At 43.5% G+C, this 21,062-nt stretch overlaps 2 protein-coding genes across 9 annotated transcripts in view; one reads left to right on the forward strand and one right to left on the reverse strand.

Annotated features, from left to right (window-relative positions):
- Positions 1-8,590, reverse strand: part of OFD1 (OFD1 centriole and centriolar satellite protein) — a 45,867-nt gene extending 37,277 nt beyond the window's left edge. Inside the window, exons 1-5 of one of the 7 annotated variants that reach the window (XM_059384754.1) lie at positions 8,493-8,590; positions 7,885-7,983; positions 2,931-3,131; positions 617-685; positions 502-529 (exon numbers count right to left, since the gene is read on the reverse strand). In XM_059384754.1, coding sequence (XP_059240737.1) covers positions 502-529; positions 617-685; positions 2,931-3,131; positions 7,885-7,977 — 391 coding nt within the window. In that variant the 5' untranslated portion in view covers positions 7,978-7,983; positions 8,493-8,590. The other 6 variants (XM_059384753.1, XM_059384756.1, XM_059384755.1 and 3 more) reach the window with 6 other exon arrangements.
- A 41-nt stretch (positions 8,591-8,631) lies between these two features.
- TRAPPC2 (trafficking protein particle complex subunit 2) lies at positions 8,632-20,728 on the forward strand. Of its 2 annotated transcripts, XM_059385126.1 has the most exons (6): positions 8,634-8,701; positions 9,252-9,391; positions 15,030-15,141; positions 17,763-17,906; positions 18,355-18,441; positions 19,652-20,728. In XM_059385126.1, the coding sequence occupies exons 3-6, from the start codon at positions 15,049-15,051 to the stop codon at positions 19,748-19,750; spliced, it is 423 nt and encodes a 140-aa protein (XP_059241109.1). In that variant the 5' UTR covers positions 8,634-8,701; positions 9,252-9,391; positions 15,030-15,048; the 3' UTR covers positions 19,751-20,728. The 2 variants fall into 2 exon arrangements, with proteins under 2 accessions (XP_059241110.1, XP_059241109.1); XM_059385127.1 differs by lacking the exon at positions 9,252-9,391 and having other exon boundaries at positions 8,632-8,701.
- The last annotated feature ends 334 nt before the right edge of the window (positions 20,729-21,062 follow it).

Consider the following 21,062-nt stretch of genomic DNA (forward strand, 5'->3'; position numbering starts at 1 on the left):
GTCCCGCATCGGGCTCTCTGCTCGGCAGGGAGCCTGTTTCCTCCTCCATCCCAGGACCCTGGGATCATGACCTGAGCCAGAGGCAGCTGCTTAACGGACTGAGCTACCCAGGCACCTCTGTTCTTTTCACCTTTAAAGTGGCTTTAGGGCGCCTGGGTGGCTCAGTGGGTTAAGCCGCTGCCTTCGGCTCAGGTCATGATCTCAGGGTCCTGGGATCGAGTCCCGCATCGGGCTCTCTGCTCGGCAGGGAGCCTGTTTCCTCCTCCTCTCTCTCTCTGCCTGCCTCTCTACCTACTTGTGATCTCTCTCTGTCAAATAAATAAATAAAATCTTTAAAAAAAAAAAAAATATTAGGTAAGAAGGTAAGGTACTGTCACAGCATGGAAACTCAAATTCATATTAAATTCCCTACTCATACCCCTCAATATTGCTTTCACAGTTTTACAGGATAAAGTAAATGACAAAAATGTTGTTATTTTCTACAAAGATGAAGGCTCCTACCTTTGTTTTCTTTATCAAATCCTGAAATCTGTTGAAAGAAAATATTTTATCTTTATTCAACTGTTCAGTTACAATTAACAGACCAAAGCAGGTTATAAAAACTAAATAATCCTACCAGTGATTTGTAGAGACTGGATTCAGGGTTGATTTTAATGAGTTGTAATAGATCTTCCATAGTAAATACCTTAAGGAAAAGAAAAGTTAGACATATTTTTACATCAGTATTTAAATGATAAACTAGGACATTTCTGAAGAATCATAGTTCAGACCAAATTAAAAAATATTTTGAGGGGTGCCTGGGTGGCTCAGTGGGTTAAAGCCTCTGCCTTCGGCTCAGGTCATGATCCCAGAGTCCTGGGATCGAGCCCCACATCAGACTCTCTGCTCGTCGGGGAGCCCGCTTTCTACTCTCTCTCTCTCTCTCTCTGCCTGCCTCTCTGCCTACTTGTGATCTCTGTCTGTCAAATAAATAAAGAAAATCTTTAAAAAAAAAAAACAAAACGCTGTGCAGAATATTTTCTATAAAGGAAAACCACGTGAAAACCTATCCATGTTCTCAGGGTAAACCTAGTAAATGATGAATATTGTAGTAGAAATATATATGAAGAACAGCCACCCAACGGGTTCCTGGGTGCCTCAGTTGGTATCTGCTTTCAGCTCAGGTCACGATCCTGGAGTCGCAGGATCGGGCCCCAGCATCGGGCTCCCTGCTCAGCGGGGAGTCTGCTTCTTCCTCTGCCCCTCCCCCTGCTTGCTCTCTCACTCTCAAGTAAATAAATAAAATCTTTAAAGAAAAACAAATAGCTGCCCAAAATGTTTAAGATTATTTTAGGTATGCTTTAGTTATTCATTCTGGTAATGACAGTGAAAGTTTATTTATATTTTGAAGCAGTAATACTTTAAAAACTTAACTGCATTTGAATTCACACATGTATTCACTGGCTCATCACCTGTTAGAGTGTTTGTAATCTGTAATCTGTAAGGCATTAACCATTTAGACATATTAGACCTATTGTCTTTAGTGTGTAATAGTTGGAGGTTAATTGTGTGATCAAGAAAAATATTTTATCCTTGTGACTTCAATATATTATCAATAGTATAAGAAATATACTATACTAATAGTATACTATACTATACTTGCATACTAGTATACTATATACTAGTATACTATACTAATAGTATAAGAAATATACTATAAGAAATATATAAGAATTGTTGCTAGTAGGGGAGGCTGTGCATGTATGGGAGTAGGGAGTAGGGAGCATATAGGATATCTTCCTTTCTTCTCAACTTTGCTCTGAATTTCAACTGCTTTAAAAAATTAAGTCTACTAAAAGAAATAGGCAGTCAACTGTATCAGCCTTTAAAATAATCAAGTGTTGGGGTGCCTGGCTGGTTCACTCGGTTAAAGCCTCTGCCATCGGCTCAGTTCATGATCCCAGGGTCCTGGGATAGATCCCTGCATCGGGCTCTCTGCTCAGCGGGGAGCCTGTTTCCCTTCCTCTCTCTCTGCCTGCCTCTCTGCCTACTTGTGATCTCTGTCAAATAAATAAATCTTTTAAAAAATAAAATAAAATAATCAAGTGTGACTAGATTTCTCGACCATCACTGTTAAACATTAAGCAACTAGAAAATTGATAAAAATAGGTGTTATAGTGTTTGAGAATTCCAGAGGATTATTTTTATTTATTTTTTAAAAAGATTTTATTTATTTGACAGACAGAGATCACAAGTGGGCAGAGAGGCAGGCAGAGAGAGGGGGAAGCAGGCTCCCTGCTGAGCAGAAAGACTGATGCGGGGCTCAATCCCAGGACCCTGAGATCATGACCTGAGCTGAAGGCATAAGCTTAACCCACTGAACCACCCAGGCGCCCCAAGAATTCCATAGATTTTTAAAAAACTATTGTATCCCTCATTTCCCTTGTTTAATTCTAAGAAACAGAAATATCTGAAGAGACTTTGACATAGTAAGAATAACACGTTTTAGAGATCTAGATTTATGGCCCTGCATTGATATTTACAAATCATGTGACCTTGAGCAAAGTACCTCGCCTCTCTGGAGGCTGGCTCCTCCTCTGTAATACAGGTAACACCTGCACTGTGACTAGTCCAGTAACAATCTTACAACAGATTCAACATCAATGACTGAGAGTATTAGTAGACTCACCAAATGGGAGGTCAATTCCAGCTCCAAAACAGTCATTCTACACATCACAATTTTACCAAAGACCAATCGAGATTCCAAGGAATTGGTAACAACTTTAGTACTGCCACTTTGTTACGTGATCGAATGTATGATGTGAATTCAAAGATGACTGAGAAATGGACCTCGTTCGCTAGGGAATATGCCGCTAGGGCGCGGCACTTCCTGTTAGCTCAGGAAAAAACCTGTTAATAATAAATTCAAAAACAGAAAAGGAAAACTTTACCTTTTCTGTGGCCAAACCACTTTCTGGAAAGAAAACAGAGCGTGAATACTCGTAGCCACATCTTTGTAAGTGATCTGCTACTAGACAGTTAGAAGCGTCCACTAAGAGGGAACTCCCTTCCACTGAAATGGACCGGGGCTGCAGTTCTCCACTCAACACAGGGTGCATCAATTGGTGAATTAGCTGGTTGCGGAGCTGTGTCTAGCTCAAAAAAACAAAACAAAACAAAACGAAACAACAACAAAAAAAAACAGAACAAAAACATGAAAAAAGAGGAAAAATTTCAGTGGGATTATTTCACTGGAGATACATAGATCTGTACATGAATTAGCATCTTTATTTCCAGAATGGTTCTGAACCCATGACCAAAAGCTAGGAACCATTCCGTAGATAACACTGTGACACAAGTAGCCCACTGAATTCTGGAAAAAACTCATTTTCACCAATTTCCAAGTTAACTTGTGGTTCGCCAGAATGCGTGCATACTCTAACTTCACTTCCCCAGGAGCCCATTTCAGCAGCTTTTCACCAGGGTATCAAGTGCAGGAGACAATTCTGCACCTTCTCACCTCTCTGTAGGCTACTAAAGGATATGAAAATATTGGGCATATTGATCAAAACAAAACTGGGTTCCCAAAAAGGAAATCACATATGCAAGAGAGAAATCGGTAAACCCCAAAACATATTAAGATATACTTCTGCATACAGTATTTACATCTCAAGACACTGAAGTATAATAATTTTCTTACATTTTATAAATGAGTAAATTATAGTATAAAGTGGGTCATTTTCTCAAGGTTGTAACACTAACATTATTCATCTGGGTTTTAACAAAATTCCCAAAATTACTAAGACTACTGGGTATTTGTTCTAGTCTATTTTGCATATCATCTGAAAACATACATTTGGGCTGAGCTTAAGAATACACTGTCTAGGGTGCCTGGGTGGCTCAGTGGGTTAAGCCGCTGCCTTTGGCTCAGGTCATGATCTCAGAGTCCTGGGATCGAGTCCCGCATCGGGCTCTCTGCTCAGCAGAGAGCCTGCTTCCCTCTCTCTCTCTCTGCCTGCCTCTCCATCTACTTGTGATTTCTCTCTGTCAAATAAATAAATAAAATCTTTAAAAAAAAAAAAAAAAAAAAAAAAAGAATACACTGTCTAGACTCACGGGGTTCAGCAGTAAATGATATCTAATGAATTCATGTTAATAGAATACAAGCCAAAAAACAAATGGAGTTCTTATTATACGTTTTTCTATCCTTTAGCTCAAGAGTAGAACAGTACATAATTACCAGTATAGAATAGGCTCTAGTATAGGTCTAAAGTCTCCTAGTTGGGGTGCCTGGGTGGCTCAGTGGGTTAAGCCTCTGCGTTTAGCTCAGGTCATGATCTCAGGGTCCTGGGATCGAGCCCCACATCCGGCTCTGCTCAACGGGGAGCCTGCTTCCTTCTCTCTCTCTCTCTCTCTCTCTCTCTCTCTCTGCCTGCCTCTCTGCCTACCTGTGATCTCTGTCTGTCAAATAAATAAATAAAAATCTTTAAGGTCTCCTAGTTAAAAAAAAAAAAAAGACAATTACACTTAACAGAATACGCTTACCCTGCCTCATCTAGTACAATTCAGTAACTGAAATAAAATGAGAGAAATTATAGCATTCTCCACCAGTAAAATTTAGAGGTGCTTTAATTAAATTTGTAACAACTAAAGAATACATTTAGATTCAGCTTAATAAAAATGACTTAGGATGTCTTGCAAACAAATACTGAAATAGGATAAGATTTAGAAGAGTGACAGAAGCAGAAAGGAAAGTAAGGGGGGGTGCCAAAGGACCTTGCAGGTGAATCCCCACCTCAACAAACACAAAAGGCAAGCCATCCATCACTTGCTAGAAGGAATCCCACAACTGGCTGGGACTCTCCAGCAGCCAATATAAAGAGGGAAATCGATTCAGAATAATGTTCCTAAAATAGAAGTAAGTACAATAACTGTGGGGTTGGGGGAGACTGGAAGAGAAGAAACTGGTGTAGCCTCGGCACAACTATCTCCAAAATTAAGAGCAGACTCAAAATAAGGAGAAAGACTTGATAAATTCCATTTAATAGATACCAGACTTTGTACTTCACCAGAAATTCTTTGCAAACACCCAAACAGAATGTTAATTAGGCCATTAAAAATTTCAATGAATTTTTTTTTTTTTAAGATTTTATTTATTTGACAGAGAGAGAGGGAGAGTTCACAAGAAGGCAGAGAGGCAGACAGAGTGGGGGCGGAAGCAGGCTCCCTGTTGAGCAGAGAGCCCTATGCGGGGCTCCATCCCAGGACCCTGAGATCATGACCTGAGCCGAAGGCAGAGGCTTTAACCCTCTGAGCCACCCAGGCACCCCTAATATTTTATTTACTTATTTGACATAGAGAGAGAGATCCCAAGTAGGCAGAGAGGCAGGCAGAGAGAGGGGGAAGCAGGCTCCCTGCTGAGCAGAGAGCCCAATGTGGGATTCGACCCCAGGACCCTGAGATCATGACCTGAAGGCAGAGGCTTACCCACTGAGGCACCCAGGCACTTCCTCAATGAATTTTAAAAATTAAAACTCACTCAGGCCATCGTCACTGAACTGAGAAAACACAAATTAGCTCAGACTTAGTAAGTAAAAAATCTGTCTTGCCACTGGTAAAGCTGGGATAACAGAACTGAACAGCCAGCTACACAAAGGAAACAGTATTTCTCTAGAAGATACACATTAGTAAAGTGAACAAAGGTAACATAATCCTGATACCAAACCCAAACAGGGACAGCTTAAAAAGGATAAGGATACATCAGTATTATTTGTGACTACAAATAAAACACTCTCAAATCTAATTCAGAAGCACAGTAAAAAAAAATATGCCATGGCCAGGAATCCAAGGATCATTCCACATTAGAAAGCATATTAATGCACTACACACAATTAATTCCAAGTGGGTTACAGAATAAAAAAACTTTTTAAAACTTTTTTTAAAAATAAAGAGTATTTGTTCTTTTAGAGAACTGAGAATAATCAGCAAAAAAAAAAAAAAAAAGATTTGTAATCAATGGAATATTAAAGATTTTCCAATGTTTAAAAAATTGTCATGATAATATCACTGGAGAGATAAGCATTATTAAACTGCTGGTGGAGTATATATTATTAACAATCTTTCTAGAACAAGACCCGTATACTGAGAGCCTTAAAGCTCTGCCCTTGGGTGGCTCAGTCAGTTAGGCATCTGACTTTAGCTTGGGTCATGATCTCAGGTCCCTGGGATAGAACCAAATAGGGCTCTGAGCTTAGCGGGGAATTTGCTTCTCCCACTCCCTTTGCCCCTTCCCCTGCTCTGGCACCCGCCCACTCTCTCTCTCTAATAAAATCTTAAGAAAAAAAAGCTCAGGGGCACCTGGATGGCTCAGATGGTTGAGCATCTGTCTTGGGCTCAGGCCATCATCCCAGGGTCCTTCTTCTCCCTCTCCCTCTACTGCTCCCCCTGCTTGTGTTCTCTTGCTCTGTCAAATAAATAAAATCTTAAAACAAACAAAAATCGGGCTTTTGGTTCAGTAATGTCACTTAACCTAGACAAGGCAAAAAGTGAGAGATTCAATGAAGGAATGTGCCGGCCTGGGTATAATGTAAATCTTCAACAAGGAACTGCTACATAAATCACCCATACATTCAAAGACAAGACTGATGCCACTGAAAATGAGGATTTCAAGGAACTCTGAAGGACACAGGAAAATGTTCACCATATATCAGATTAAAAAGGAGAGGTGTCTGGCTGGCTCACTCAATGGAGCATGGGACTCTTGGTCTCCAAGTTGTGGGTTCGAGGTCTGTATTGGGGAATGGAGACTACTTTAAAAAAAGGGCGGAGGGAGGGCACCTGGGTGGCTCAGTGGGTTAAAGCCTCTCCCTTCTGCTCAGATCACGGTCCCAGAGTCCTGGGATCAAGCCCTGAGTTGGGCTCTCTGCTCAGCGGGTAGCCTGCTTCCTCCTCTCTCTCTGCCTGCCTCTCTGCCTACTCTCTCTGTCAAATAAAATCTTAAAAAAAAAAAAAAAAAAAAAAAAAAGACACTTATGCCAATTAGTAGCTGTATTAGCAATGCTGTTTCTCCGTGTTTTTCTATATTTTTTCAGATTAATCTCAAGATTTAAGTTACCAAAACAATAGGATAGAGAAAACTTTTTTAAAAAGCTTTTTCTTCAACACTTTCTTTTAAAGAGAAGGAGAGGAGCAGGGGCAGAGGGAGGGAGAAAGACAGAATCTTAAGTAGGCCCCAGTAAGCTGGTTATGGGCTGAGCCCACAACCCTGATCATGACCAGAGCTGAAAACTAAGAGCTGGTGGCTCAACTGACTGAGCCACCCAGGTGCCCCCTTAATTTGACATTTCAAATACAAAATAATAGTTTTGAAATGTATACAGTAATAAAAACATTTGAGCTAATCCTACTCTTTGCTGTTCATGTGTACTAGCATCTGCTGCCCAAATATTTATACATTTCAATATATTTTAAGCAAGAGCATTCCCCCAAATTATTCTCCGGTAAATCGTTCACCTACTGTTTTCCATATGGTGTCTATTTCCTTCATTCAAAAGCAAGTACGATTACAAAACCACTTATTAATTCAAGACTTGCAAATCAGATTTATAAACCAAGTCCAACTTTACTAGAATGTGTTCAGTTTACAAAGCCACCCACTATCACCTTAATATCAGTCCAGTAAACCCATGATTTAAATATGCTCTTTTAAGACCACTCAAACTAAACCATTTTTAAGACTTCCGTATTCCGTTACAAAGAGTTACAGAGGAACATAAAAATGTAACTTAACAATACAAACTATGGCTTACTCGTTTAAAAGCCAAGACTTGAATGTATTTAAATCTGGACTGCGTGTTACAGGTTAACTTGTAAAAGTTGTGTAAAAGATCTGGCTAAAACGGATACCTTGAGCGCGTCCAGTATACCCCTATCCTTAAACGTCTGGTAAAGCTTTTTTCGCAGTTCATCTTGACTCAACACGTCAGATTCGGGGTGCATAGTGAACTGGAAGAAAAAAATGGTTACGGGTTACCCGGCGGGCAGATGGACCATGAGTTTTTGAAAACAGACCAGTGGCCTCCCGAGAAACCCTAAGAGGCTGAGCAGGGGAAAAGAAGCTACAGCGGAAACAAACAACAGGTTACGTTTCCACCGGTCCCTGGGGAGCAGCCAGTGTGTGTACCCGAGCCGCTAGCTGCCAGCTTCCCCTGCCCCCGCCTCCCCCGCCTCCCGCCCCGCCCGTCCTGCCTGGGCCCGAGTTAACACCCCGCCCGAGCTGCAGGTTCAGGAGGAGTCCCCGCGTTCAGGGCTCGGTCTCTGCCCGCGGCCAGTCGGGAAGAACAGGGCAGTTGAACACTTTGGCTCTCGCTCTGGACTAGGAACTCCAACCGACTCGCACTTCCGTTCTCACTGGTTCTGACGGGTAGGCGGGGTCGTGGTCCACACGCGACTTTCCCACGCGGCTGGAGGGCGAGGACCGGTAGTGAGGCAACAAGAGAAAACCGGGTACCAACCGGAATTCGCTTGGCTCCGCGTTGAGCCCGCCCTCCCCCGAGGCCCGCCAAACGGAACCGCCCTTGTCGGCACTACTATGGCGCACGCGCTGGGTTACGCGGCCCTCTGGCCGGAAGCTCCTCCCACCTCTCGCGAGATCGCAACCGCGGACTCTCGCGAGGATTCTCGGGGAGTTCTGACAGAGGCTGCCAAGCGCGGGTCGGCTGAGGTAAGTGACTGTTTCCGTTGGCGGCATCTCCCCGCAGGTAGGAGATGGGGTGAGTAGGGGGCGGGAGGTCCAGGGGACGTTCCGGGTCCCGCGTGACGCGGATTTTGGCCCCGTCTCCAGTCCGCCCGGGGACAACCGGATCGGACCTGGCCAGTCCCCCGTTCGGTCACATCCCAGGCCACTGGGCCGACGCACATCGCGTTTTAGCCCGCAAGTGTCGATCAGCCCGGGGCCTTTGCTTCATTTTGCCTTTCACTGGGACAGTCAGCTAATGCAGGGTTTTTTAACGGCCGTACTGTTGTCACTTGGAGCTGGAAAATTTGTGGGCCCTGTCCGCTGAGGGGCGGGAATTAGTCCTCGCACAGGCAGCCTGATAGCGTGTAACAAAGTGCTTGGTAACATTGTCTCGAACAAGTTTCCAGGTAACCTCAAAGACGCAGCCGTAAGCGTGTCCTCTGGGCAGTTTGGGATAAATCTGTCACCCAGACTTTAAAGACTTGGTACACACCTACGTACTGCCCTTCGACCACAGCCATCTTTCCTGCTACAGATCTTCCTTGTCCCAGTCGTTATCAGCACCAGGTCCCGGCCGTCACTGCGGGCTAATTAGAACTGGCTCACCAGCGATAACCCATTTGCCATCCCCTATCATATCCCTTTTCCTCTGGACCACATACATTGTATTTGAAGGTAAGATACTGCTGTATCTCACTCCCAACCCCCCAGAAAGGCCTTCCCATTTAAACATTCTCTGTTCCTTCAGTAGCTCCTTTCCAGAGCATTCCTTCCAACACACAGTTCAGAGTTATTGACCCTTTTAAAACGAGATTCCCAGAGGTGCGTATGTTCCCTGGAGGTGTCAAAAGGACATGATCTTAGTACAGCCTCAAATTGGCATTAGCTTTTTGGGTTCCTGTATTAGACTACTGCCCCTTACGGAGCTTGCATTAAATGTAAACTTTTGGGTCCTTGTAGATGAACTGCTCTTAACCTAGGTTTCTCTCCTATTGTACAGTTTGGGATTTTTCCCCCCCGGTTTTTAACCTTTATTTATTTATTTTTTTGCATTCACTTAAATTCTCTTAACCTGCAGGGATTGTTGAACCTTTGGTGTTGCCTTCCAGTATATTAGCTGCCCAAGCGTGTTATCCTTCAATGTGATAAATTGTCCCTCACTTAAGCATTCAAAATGTTGAGCTGAACTAGGTTAATGTCACACGATGGTTCCCTGTCAACCGACTTGTACAACTTTGAAGTTCTTTGGGCACGGACATTCAAGTCTGGTAGGAGTGGTCCCTCACTCAACAAATAAAACGAGTACAGCCTGCACCCCCATCCCCTTGTAGCTCTGACAGTACCACGGACTTCTCGGAGCCACAAATCTCCAGTTGGTTCTCAGGTAGATACCAGGTTACTTCATACAATGATTTGCCATCCCCTGGATTTCTCTTCTAAAACAAAGTCTAGCCATTCAGCTTTCTGTCAAACAGTTGTATAAAGCAGCAAAACAAAGAAGGCGGGGGATGATTGCTGTATAAAACAGAAAGTCTAAGTTTGGCAGGGCTTGTTGTCATATAACCAGTACTTTGACTAACCACTTGATTTTTGTCTGGATTCACATTAATGAAGTTAATGTAAATTAAAAGCTCCTAGCCTGTGTTCTGACCAGAGACAGGTATTTCATACGTGTTTCTCTTGGTGTTTTAATCTATTCCAAAAGTACTCAGTTACAGAAGAGAAGCCCTTGTTTCTGAAAACAAACATAAGTAAAACTAACCTGAGGTGGTTTGACGATTTTGTTCCTGAGATTTCCCATGTCCCTGATGAGTATACAGCCACTTTTGTTAGTCAAAAATATAAGATTTGCTAAGACTTGAAGATCTGTATTTATTGAGGTTTTTGTTGTTTGTTTTTTAAGATACCGGTCTTAAGGTTCCAAGCCCGCCTTTTTGTCACACTTGCTATTAGAAAATCATGCTCTTTGAGGGAGCGCCTGGGTGGCTCAGTGGGTTAAGCCTCTGCCTTTGGCTCAGGTCATGACCTCAGGGTCTTGGGATCGAGCCCCCCATCAGGCTCTCTGCTCAGCCGGGAGCCTGCTCCCCCTCCATACCCTCCACCTGCCTCTATGGCTACTTGTGATCTCTCCCTCTCTCTGTCAAATAAATAAAAAGAAAAAAAAAAAAAGGAAAATCATGCGCTGAGAAAACTGAAGTTCAGCAGATCTGCATCCTTTGCACCAGGTAACCTTTCTCCCCTTCTTCCTGATTGTAGTCTAAGAAGGCTTTTGTTTTTAACTTATTTCACACATTTCCATTCATTTTGTGCTTCACAGCCCCTCTCATGCCCGCCTCACAGATACGTGATTTTTTTTTGCGTTCATTACTAGTTAGTGCCCTGTTTCTTACATCATGTACACGCCCTCTTCCAGTTCAAGGTAGTCCGGAGCTTCTAGATCACCACATTGATTTTAGTTGTCGCTCCCTCTCAAACAGCTCAGATCACCTAGCCATCAGGGACGGCTACCGTTTTCATCCCAGGTGAGAGTCCTGGAGTCGACAACTCCCATCAGTGGTTATGGGAGTTTCCTCACAAGTGTGGAAACTTCAACTTCTCACAAAGGTGCTGTTAATCATTTGATCACAGACCTCCCCATTCAGGCCTCTGAGACCGTGAAGTCCTGAGCACTAGAATGTTCAGAAGGTTCTTTTCTCTGTTGAGGCCAGGTAATCCCAGCATGCCTCTCATTCCTGTGTTCCGGCTTCACCCGACACTGCCCCAGCCACTGCCCCCCTCCTCGCGGTTCCATTCCCCAGGTGTGGCGCGCTTACTCTGTACTGGGCTCTGTGGTAAGCATTAGGAAGGCCTGCTCGGCCAGAAAACCACTTAGATGACCCTCAGGTTTCCCCAGGTGGCTTCCCCCTGACGCACCACTGTCCCCACTTCCTTCCCGTCCCTCCGACCTTCTACAGTGCTTTGAAACTCTTGTCCTGGGGTAAGTGAACTCCTTTTTTCCCTCAGTCTCCCTACAGAATGCACCTGCTTTCTGTGAGCACTTCAAATATGTCCTTTCCCCTCATTCCTGCAGCGTCCTCGGCTCTGACGTGTGTGCTGTCTACTGCTATAACAAAGTTGAGTGGCTGAAACAGCACAAATATGTTACCTTACATGTGTGTGGCACAGACGTCCACCGCGGGTCTCACTGGGCTGTGTTCCCTTCCGGAGGTTGTCGGGAAGAATCGGTTATCTTTGTGCTCCCCAACTTCCGGAGGCCGTTCGCCTGCCGGCCCTTTCTTCCCTCTTCAACGCTGGCAACGTTGCATCTCCGCAACACCCCTTACCCCCTCTGCCATGGCGCTTCCTTCTGACCTTTTGGGCCTCTCTGTTCCACTTTTAAAGACCGTTGTGATTATACTGGGCCCATCTGGCTCGTCCGGGCTGCTCTCCCTGTCCCAAGGTCAGTTGGCGAACCACCTCAGTTCCACCTGCAGCTTTAATGCCCCTCGGCCGGGAAACGAACATTCACAGGTTTTCCGGGTCAGGATGTGGTCAGGGCGGGGCGTGTGGTTCTGGCACCACCACATGCTCAGAATGGACGTGTTCATTTCATCCCTGTTTTTTTCCTTATTTCCTTTCCTGGTGAAGAGACTCATCTCGATACTCTGCTTGGTCACCTCAGTCGGGCACTTGGAAACATCCTTGATTCTTCCCTCTTCCTCAGTTCCCCAGTTTAATCCATTGCCAAGTTCTGTGTAGCCATCTCCTCCCCCCTGGAGACTTCGTCTTCGTAGGAGAGGTGTGAAGGGCCCCTACTTTAGGTGATGGGGAAATGGAGCAGACACACACTGTTGGAGCTCACACAGACACCGGCAGCTGCTTCACTTGTACTAAGTAACACTTTGTGGATGGAGGAAAGCGATTGCTTCTTTTGTATCACAGGCTGGAGTACTAAGTAACACTTGCTTCCTGGATGGAGGGAAAGTAGACTTGGCAGAACTTGAAACATTTCAAATCATTGTTACAGAGCCAATACAGAGGCCACGGTCCAATACAGTAGCGACTGACTGCATGTGGCTTTTTAACTAAACAAAGTGAAAAACTCAATTCTGCAGATACAATAGCCACCGGTGGCTACCACACTGGACAGTGCAGCTACAGAACTTTTCCCTCCCCGTGGAAAATTGAGTGTATCAAACAGCATAGAATTCTAAAGTGTCTCATCTTTGCCTACCACCTTGGCATAATAAACCTCAAATACTAAGTGATGTAGACATTCCCTTCCGAGACAATGTTGTGGCTGTCTCCCAAGATTTCCATTTCTTCCACTTCACCTTCCAGTTCTGCCTGTGGAGTCGAACAGTCGCATTACTCATTCAGCTGCTATGAAATCAAATTATTGGCAGTTCAAGTTCTGTCCGGCTGTAGAGTCTATGACCTGATCTTTATGTGGTGTTTCCTCGGTTTCCTTTCTGTTTATCGTCACCCTGTACTGACACTACGCAGGCATGGGGATAAGGGTTTTCTTCCTTAGATGTATATTGTTTTCAGCCGCTGCTTAAATGTTTGTGTGGCAGAAATGAGCCCTTCCCTTGGCAAACTCCAGCTGCAAACTCCTGTTCCAATTAAGGACATCATTGTTGACTTTGTTCAGATTGAAAGTTCTCATCCCTTTGCCTCTTGACAATTTCTTTCAATCTCGAGAATTGTTGCTACTTCTGCTGGCTTTGCAGAGCTTTCACATCATTCCTGCCTGACTTGTTATCCAGTTTCACTATTGGGGCCTTTCCCCGCGTCTTTCCCCTAAGACACTGGCTGTAAAGGATCAGATGGTCTCCGTTGCAGCTGCTCAATCCGTCATTCTGTCAGCGGGCAAGGCCGCCTTCAGCAACAATAAAAGGATGGACAAGGCCAGATTGGGCCTGCAGGATGCAGTGTCCCAACACCTGCCCCGAGTGACATTCTAAATTCCCTTTACCTCATCAAGCCAAAAGAACGTCTTATTTGCCTCTTCTTCCAGTCATGGGCCTTCCAATTCCAGAGTTCAAAGTGCCAGTTGTGCCTTGATTTCCTTACCAACGGAGGTTGTATTCATTAGGAAAACATTTCAGGTTTTCTCACGTTCAGTGTGATTCAGCAGGAGTCCCAGTGAGGCTTGATGAGCCCTGGGCTCCGACACACCTCACTGTACGCGCCCTGAGGGGGTGTACTCTCCGTTAGCCAGGTGGCTGCCCCACGTGGAGGCCTTAAGGGTCAGCCCGTCTCTGCATGCATGTGCTCCTCTGTGTCGATCTAGAGAGCCAGATACCGTGCCTAGTGCTTCACATGAATTACACTGTATAATCCTCAAGGTCACTGTAAGGGATCTCTGATGGTTGCCTCTGTCTCACCGGGGAGGAAACTGGCATTGGGAGTTTAAGGACTGTGCCTGTGCTCATGTTTCCAGTCGGTGGCAGAGGCAGACCCGAACCTAGCTTGGTCTGATTCCAAAGACCGTGTGCTAGAAGTACATAAATACGTACATAAATCCTTCCACCCGTCTGTCTGTCCATCCAGATTTTGATTGTGCTAAAAGCCACAGAATCCCTGATTCCCCCCGCAACCAACCCCACCCCCAACATGTTCTCTTCATTCCCTTAGCAAACCTATAAACACCAATTCTAAGATTTCTTAACACCTCAAGTGTCTTTCTTTTTGGATTATGGTTTCTTTCATCTTTTCTAGAATACAAAATTGTATCTTCCTTTCTTTTTTTTTTTCTCTTTTAGTAATCCCTATATCCAATATGCGGCTTGAACTCACAACCCCAACATCGAGAGTCACACACACACCACCGACCAAGCCAGCCGGGCGTCCCATGTCTTCCCTTCTTACGAATGCAGTTTGAGGAGGCATATCATAGGCTCTTGCATTTGCAGAGACTTAGATTGATAGCATACATTGTTCAGGTAGAAAGAAGACAAAATCCGCACCCTTTATCAATTTCTCCCAGTGTTAGTGCTAGTAATGCTAACTGGTCCGTCCAAGTTTGTTCCAGCTTGCTCCGAATGTTCTTTTGGGGTCATGAGAATGTTGTTTTTACGATTTTGTATTAGAAGTCTTCCAGTTTCCCTGTGAAAATAAGGTACTGGATTCTATAGGACATATCACAGACCTAATCTGTCTAGTCCCAAAGCCATTTGTCTATGGCGATAGACTGGAAAACGTGACAGGCTTTGTGGTGTCCTCTTCTACAATGTCAGGTTTAAGTAAAAAATTGAATTCTAGACTTCTCGTTAACAATTTTTCATTTTCAGTATGGAATACTGAAAACATGTTATTTTCATTTAACTAGGAGCTATATATTGAAGACAATGTCTGGAAGCTTCTACTTTGTAATTGTGGGCCACCATGATAATCCGGTTTTTGAAATGGAATTTTTGCCAGCTGGAAAAGCAGAATCCAAAGTGCGTATGGAACCTTACAAAATTCTGTAAGAATCGTTATGTTGTTGTAATGGTAATGGTGTGGCACAAGTTGACAGCTGGGCGAGACCCGGACAGATGAGGTAACTGGAATCCGCCACAATTAAATGGGGCTTGCCCCGCAGTCCCACAGGTTGAAAGAATCCGGCCAGAGAACAGTCTCTGAGTGGTTGACTCATCCTTTGATTCACTACACACCCGGCACATACTAACTAGCAGGATGCTCTGGGTCTCTGCTCTGATATGTAGTTCACTGTGTCACCCGTTCTGAAAAGCTGCTTGCTCCCTGAGCACCTAGGAACATAGTCCACCTGTTGTGGGACCGGAAGAACAGTTGTTAGCATGGAGAGCCCATTCTGCCCAGGGGAATTACACTTCTCGTCAGGACATACGGAGGAGGGCCATCTGCACCTGGGAGGGCTAAGAGAGACCCTTGCTTCCATGCCCCGCTGGCCCTGAGACTCCAGCAGCTTTCAGTGCCCTTCTGCCCCCGCTGCTAGCTGGGTGGAGCCCGCATGCCATTCTCCCCAGTGACACCACCCAACTTCCTTGTTGCCAGTAATGGTTCCAGAAAAACAAGCTCGGTTCAAGAACATGCCATTCAGAGTAAACATGTAGAATCTTGAGATGAGGATACCCGGGGCCCTTCCATCTTTCTGCACTGCTCCATATTGCTCATAAAAAGTTGGGCTGTGTTTCTCCCAACTCCGAAATAAGCTTTCGTGTCCCTTAAAAATTGATTTTTGAAATTAACTGTACCACATCCAGTGTGTGATGCTTTTTAACTATTTAAATCTTGCCACAAAAATAAGATAGAAATGTGGTAAAGGTATTCTCTGTCAGGTGGCTGTTGCTACATTATGGCCCCACATTCCTGTGAGCACGGTGCTTATTAGAACTTGCTACTGAGGCTTCTCCGTAGCAGCGGCTGCTTTGTGGTACAGGGCTACTTACATAGTTTCTGTGGACCTGTGGGAGGCAAAGCTGTGCCTGTAGAAACACTCTGTGGCATGACTTGCCCTTAGTTCCTTCTCCTGCTACCACTCGCCTTAAAGCATTTCTGCATTTTTCCTCTAATTGATGACCCCATGGAAAACACTGCTGTAAGCCAGACACAAAACACATCGATTTCTCTAGGGACGAAATTAGCCTTGTCATGGTGATGTGAGTGGAGTAAACATGCCTGAGCTGTGCTGGGGATTCCGAGCAACTGGCAGCCTTCGTCCAGCCCCGTCCCAGGAACAGCCTCCGCAGCAGGGAGGTCATATGACATTGCCTTTCCCAGGGCTGGCATAACAGAGCACCACAAACCGGGCAGCTTAGAGTAAAAGCAGCTCATTGTCTCACGGCCTGGAGGCCAGAAGTCCAAGCACAATGCATCTAGGCAGGGCCAGGCCCCCTGTGAAGCTGCCAGGGGAAGATCTGTTCCAGGCCTCTCTCTTAGCTTCTGGTAGTTCCTTGGCCTGTGGCCACAGAACCCCAGTCTTCACATGGCATTCTTGCTGTGTGTCCGTCCCTACATGCCCCTCTTTCAGAACTATGCCAGTGACGCTGGATCAGGGCCATCCCACTCTAGCACGCTAACGACAGCTGCAGTGACCCTCTCTCCAAAGAAGGCCACGTTCTGAGGTACTGGGTGGGGTGGTGGGTGGTTAGGACTTGAACAGAAGAATTCAGCTCAACCCGTTAATGGAAGTCTTCATGAAAAGTTTATTTTGAAATAATTCCACAGGGGTAAGACTCCCAGGTTGTGAATTCCCTCTCCACATTATGGGGGACTGTCCCACCTCCAGTTAAGCCCACGAAAAGGACACTCAGCTCTGATAGGACTGTCTCCTGATGTTGAGACCGGTGACTACTCACAGCTGGGGCTGAGCATGGCCTCCTGCCACTCCCAGGTCCCCCTGTCACCTAAGCTCCATTCACCTGAAAGAGGCCAACGCCAAACCTGTAAGAGTGCCACCTCCTCAGCCGTCTCCACTCGCCAAGTGTCACCGTGTCCCAAGGCCTTCCCTGCCCTTTTCCCCTGCTGACCCTGAGACCCATGCCGATGTCACTTCTGTGTAGCTCTCCTTTGCCACCTCCTTAGCTCTCCAGCCTACCACCTGTCCGCTAGCCAGAGCCACTTACATTATTTTTCATAAATACGTATTATTTATTATTAATTATTTTACAATTTATTATTCATAAATATGTATGTATTTTGCAAAAAATAAATTTTTTCCTCTAAAAAGATATGAGGGTGTTTAAAGCAGAATCTCTATTTTTAACCTACTGTACTTCACACACTGAAATAATTACCAAATTTTGTAACTTCCTTCTTGCAAAATTAAAAAAGTAATCTATATTGTTTCTTGAACACCAACATTTCATTTATTAATTGGCCGTTTCTATTTGTTGAGTCTTAGATAGCAAATAGAAAAGAATATGATGTGAAAACACTTAAGATCTTTTCTAAGTCCCATGACAGTAATAAATGAAGTAGCAGCAGAAAACGCCCCCTCCCCCCAAGAAGACTATGTATAGAATTTCCAGAATGAAATGTTGGTGTTCTCGATGCTGTCTGGAAATGTTAATCTGGTGCTACTCACGTTGTCCTCTAGGATGATCACCGTCATCTGAACCAGTTCATAGCTCATGCTGCTCTTGACCTCGTAGACGAGAACATGTGGCTGTCCAACAACATGTACTTGAAAACTGTGGACAAGTTCAATGAGTGGTTTGTTTCGGCATTTGTCACTGCAGGTCATATCCTTATCTTTTACAAAAAGATGTCTAACTAAAGGTTGGGTAACAGACTAGAACAACATGAGACATAGATGCCAGACTGTGAGTCTGTGGACTTCAAGTGTCAGGTAAAAACTGCCATTTATGGGGCTACTGTTATTTGGAGTGGGGAAGCATTTGTTTAGTATTTTTAACAGATAATTTTGTTTAACAGATACTTTTAGAACCAAGTCTCAAATAAAGCTATGGTCAAGCTGAACCATTAGGTTGATTTTACTTCATTCCGTAGGGACTTTCTAACTTAGAAAGACTGTGTCCTCTGATAAAAGTTACCTAACTTCAAACGCAGTTTACATATTTGGCTTTTCCATCACGAAATACAATGCATGTGACTCATTTGAAGGATATCGTATCACCTGACAACTTTTCATTTTTCATTTCTATTAAGATTATACCTTAATTCTTTCACATATGAGATTTATTATGCTCCATGACATAAGGCAAGAAGATGGGATAAAGAATTTCTTCACCGATGTCTATGATTTATACATAAAGGTATGGTATGCTCCCTAACTCTTTTAATTTGATTGTAAAAAGGGATTCCAACAGGAAACTGACCTGTGGCAGTAACTCCCTTGTACTGTGGTTTTCATCTCAGACTAGTTCCCCCCCAGTCAGAATGACCCCTGGAAGCTCCCTCACAGGCAAGACTTCACCACCAGGCTAACATATATTTAGGACAGAACACATCGTAGTTGTTCTTAAACAGGTTTCAGTTTCCCCCTTTGGCACATACAGTTGATTTTATTAGGGAACCCTAAAAAGAGAAGGAAGCAAGCTACAAAAAGGAAATTGCTTCATAATTTTAATCTAAAATGTTCTCCATCTACTTTACAAGTAAGTTACACAGCAATGATTATAGGTCATAAACTGTCAGGAAGTTTACCAAATAGTCTTTGAAGGGTAATGGTGCCACTCACATTTCTTAATATTTAGAAAAAATAATATAGTAGTAGGATGTCTGTGGTTAAACTGCAGGGCTAACAGTCTGCTCCTATTAATTTTAAATGGTCTGTATTTAGACAAGATTTTTTGCATATCAGCACAGTTAATATTCCTGGTCAGATTTAGCAAATAAAAATATTTAGCTCTTAAAAAGATAAGACAACATCAAGTAGATTAAGGTATAAAAACTATTGAACGCCTTTGCCTAATTAGTGATTCCATTTGACAGTTTTCTCGCATGTATTATGATACACTCATTATACTATTTAAGAACCTGATCATTTAGCCTGTGTTAAAGGAGTGTATTCAAAACCTGATTGTTAAAAATTACTATATAAGGGTAATTTAATATAGCAGCAAATGTATACATTTTTTTTAAACTATGAGCATATGGTGGATTTTTAGTTTTATGCAGCCAAAGGGCCTTATAGATAAACCCATACATTTATAATTAATGTGAGTAGATTAGTATTTCACACGGAGGGTGAATCCTGAAAGTTCTTTAGCTTACAGAGGAACGCTGATCATACCACCATTAGTTTTGCCACAGACACTTCTCAAAACTGAAACACGAAATCAAAAATCTCCTCAAGGGGGCATTACTATTTAACAACAGAACATAAAAATGTGGTCTTCACACTTTTGTTTTAGATGTCTTTGATGATTTAATTTAGAACTTTAAAATAATTTCCTTCTAGAGATCTAGGATTTGTCAGCCTTTGTACTTTGACAAGCTTACTAATACCTTCTTCTTTCCTAGTTTGCAATGAATCCATTTTATGAACCCAATTCTCCTATTCGATCAAGCGCATTTGACAGAAAAGTTCAGTTTCTTGGGAAGAAACATCTTTTAAGTTGAATGTGGAAAAATCTGGAAATAAACAATACCACTACCATGGGGTATTCTCAGGAATGTGTACGTTGTAAGTAACTTGACTAAATAGCCTGGAAGTTTTACTTGTAGTCTAAATTTATCTAAACCTAATGAATTCCTTGTATTATTTCAAAACAGTACATTCAGTTTCTTAACGATTGTCAACAGATTATCAATATTTGCTTGTAAACAGTGTTATTTATAAACTCTTTATAACCTTGAAAATATCTTTATTCTAAAACTTAAAGATGAGCTTTTGACTTTACTCATTCAGACAGCTTGATCTTGATGTCACAATTCAGAACTAAATGTCCTTGTCAAGATTTTGGTAGACAGATTTAAAAGTTTCTGCTATAGGGAATGAAGCTGATAGCGTGTGCATGGGTTTCTATACATCTATACTGTTATAAAACCACACAGGCAGTATACATAGCACTCCACAAGAGGCCGAAGCAAGCAGCTTTTGCGGTGCCAAACACCAAGGCCTGTCTCTGTCAGAGTGATTCTGCTATAAATCAAGAATCCATGTTGTAAAATGGGAGGCTGGGACCAAAGTGACAGGTTATGTTCTTACATTGTCTTTCCCTCCGACAGTAAACTAAAGTAAGCGAGCTTGTTGACAGTTATAATAGTAAAATGTTGTAATTCTGGAATTGTAAACAAAGAAAAGTTTATATTACATTAACATTTGCATTCTTAGCTTTTTTAGGCTGTACACCAAGGGGGTGGGGAGTGGTCTGTAACCAGTGGGATCTTACTGTAAACTAGGAAATGTCTATTTAAAAACAAGTTATAACCAGATATTTTCTGTGCTAATTGTGAGCACTTAATTTTTTTCCATCCTGAGTAACTTGAGCAAGTAGTTCTAAGTTTGGTCTCATACCGTTGTGTGAAGTTGCTACCGTAATGTTTTACTCTATCTATTTATTTGATTTCTTTAATAAAGATGTTTGTCCAAGATTACGGAAGTTTGGTCAAGTTTTGAAAGTGTTGCTTACGCTGCTACCGCTACTGTTTTAGTCCTTTTCCCCCTAGTGAGAGTCTACAAGCTATTACCTTAACCCATTTTCTAGAACTCAGATGCCCTCAAACTAGGTACCAGAGCTTTGGGAGCGGGAAGATACCCCGCTAGAAATCGAGGAGTGGTTTGAGCCGAGCTCACTGCAGAGACCCCAGTGTGTGTACTTACCGCACCCCGCCGGCTCTGCCCTCCGTGAACAGACTGCGCGGAGAGCAGCAGGAGGTTTCGGGCGCCCTGCAAACCCTGCAAACCCTGCGTCCTTCCTCTGGGCTCGTG

This window comes from Mustela nigripes, chromosome X (genome assembly GCF_022355385.1).
Source record: "Mustela nigripes isolate SB6536 chromosome X, MUSNIG.SB6536, whole genome shotgun sequence".
NCBI lineage: Eukaryota > Metazoa > Chordata > Mammalia > Carnivora > Mustelidae > Mustela > Mustela nigripes.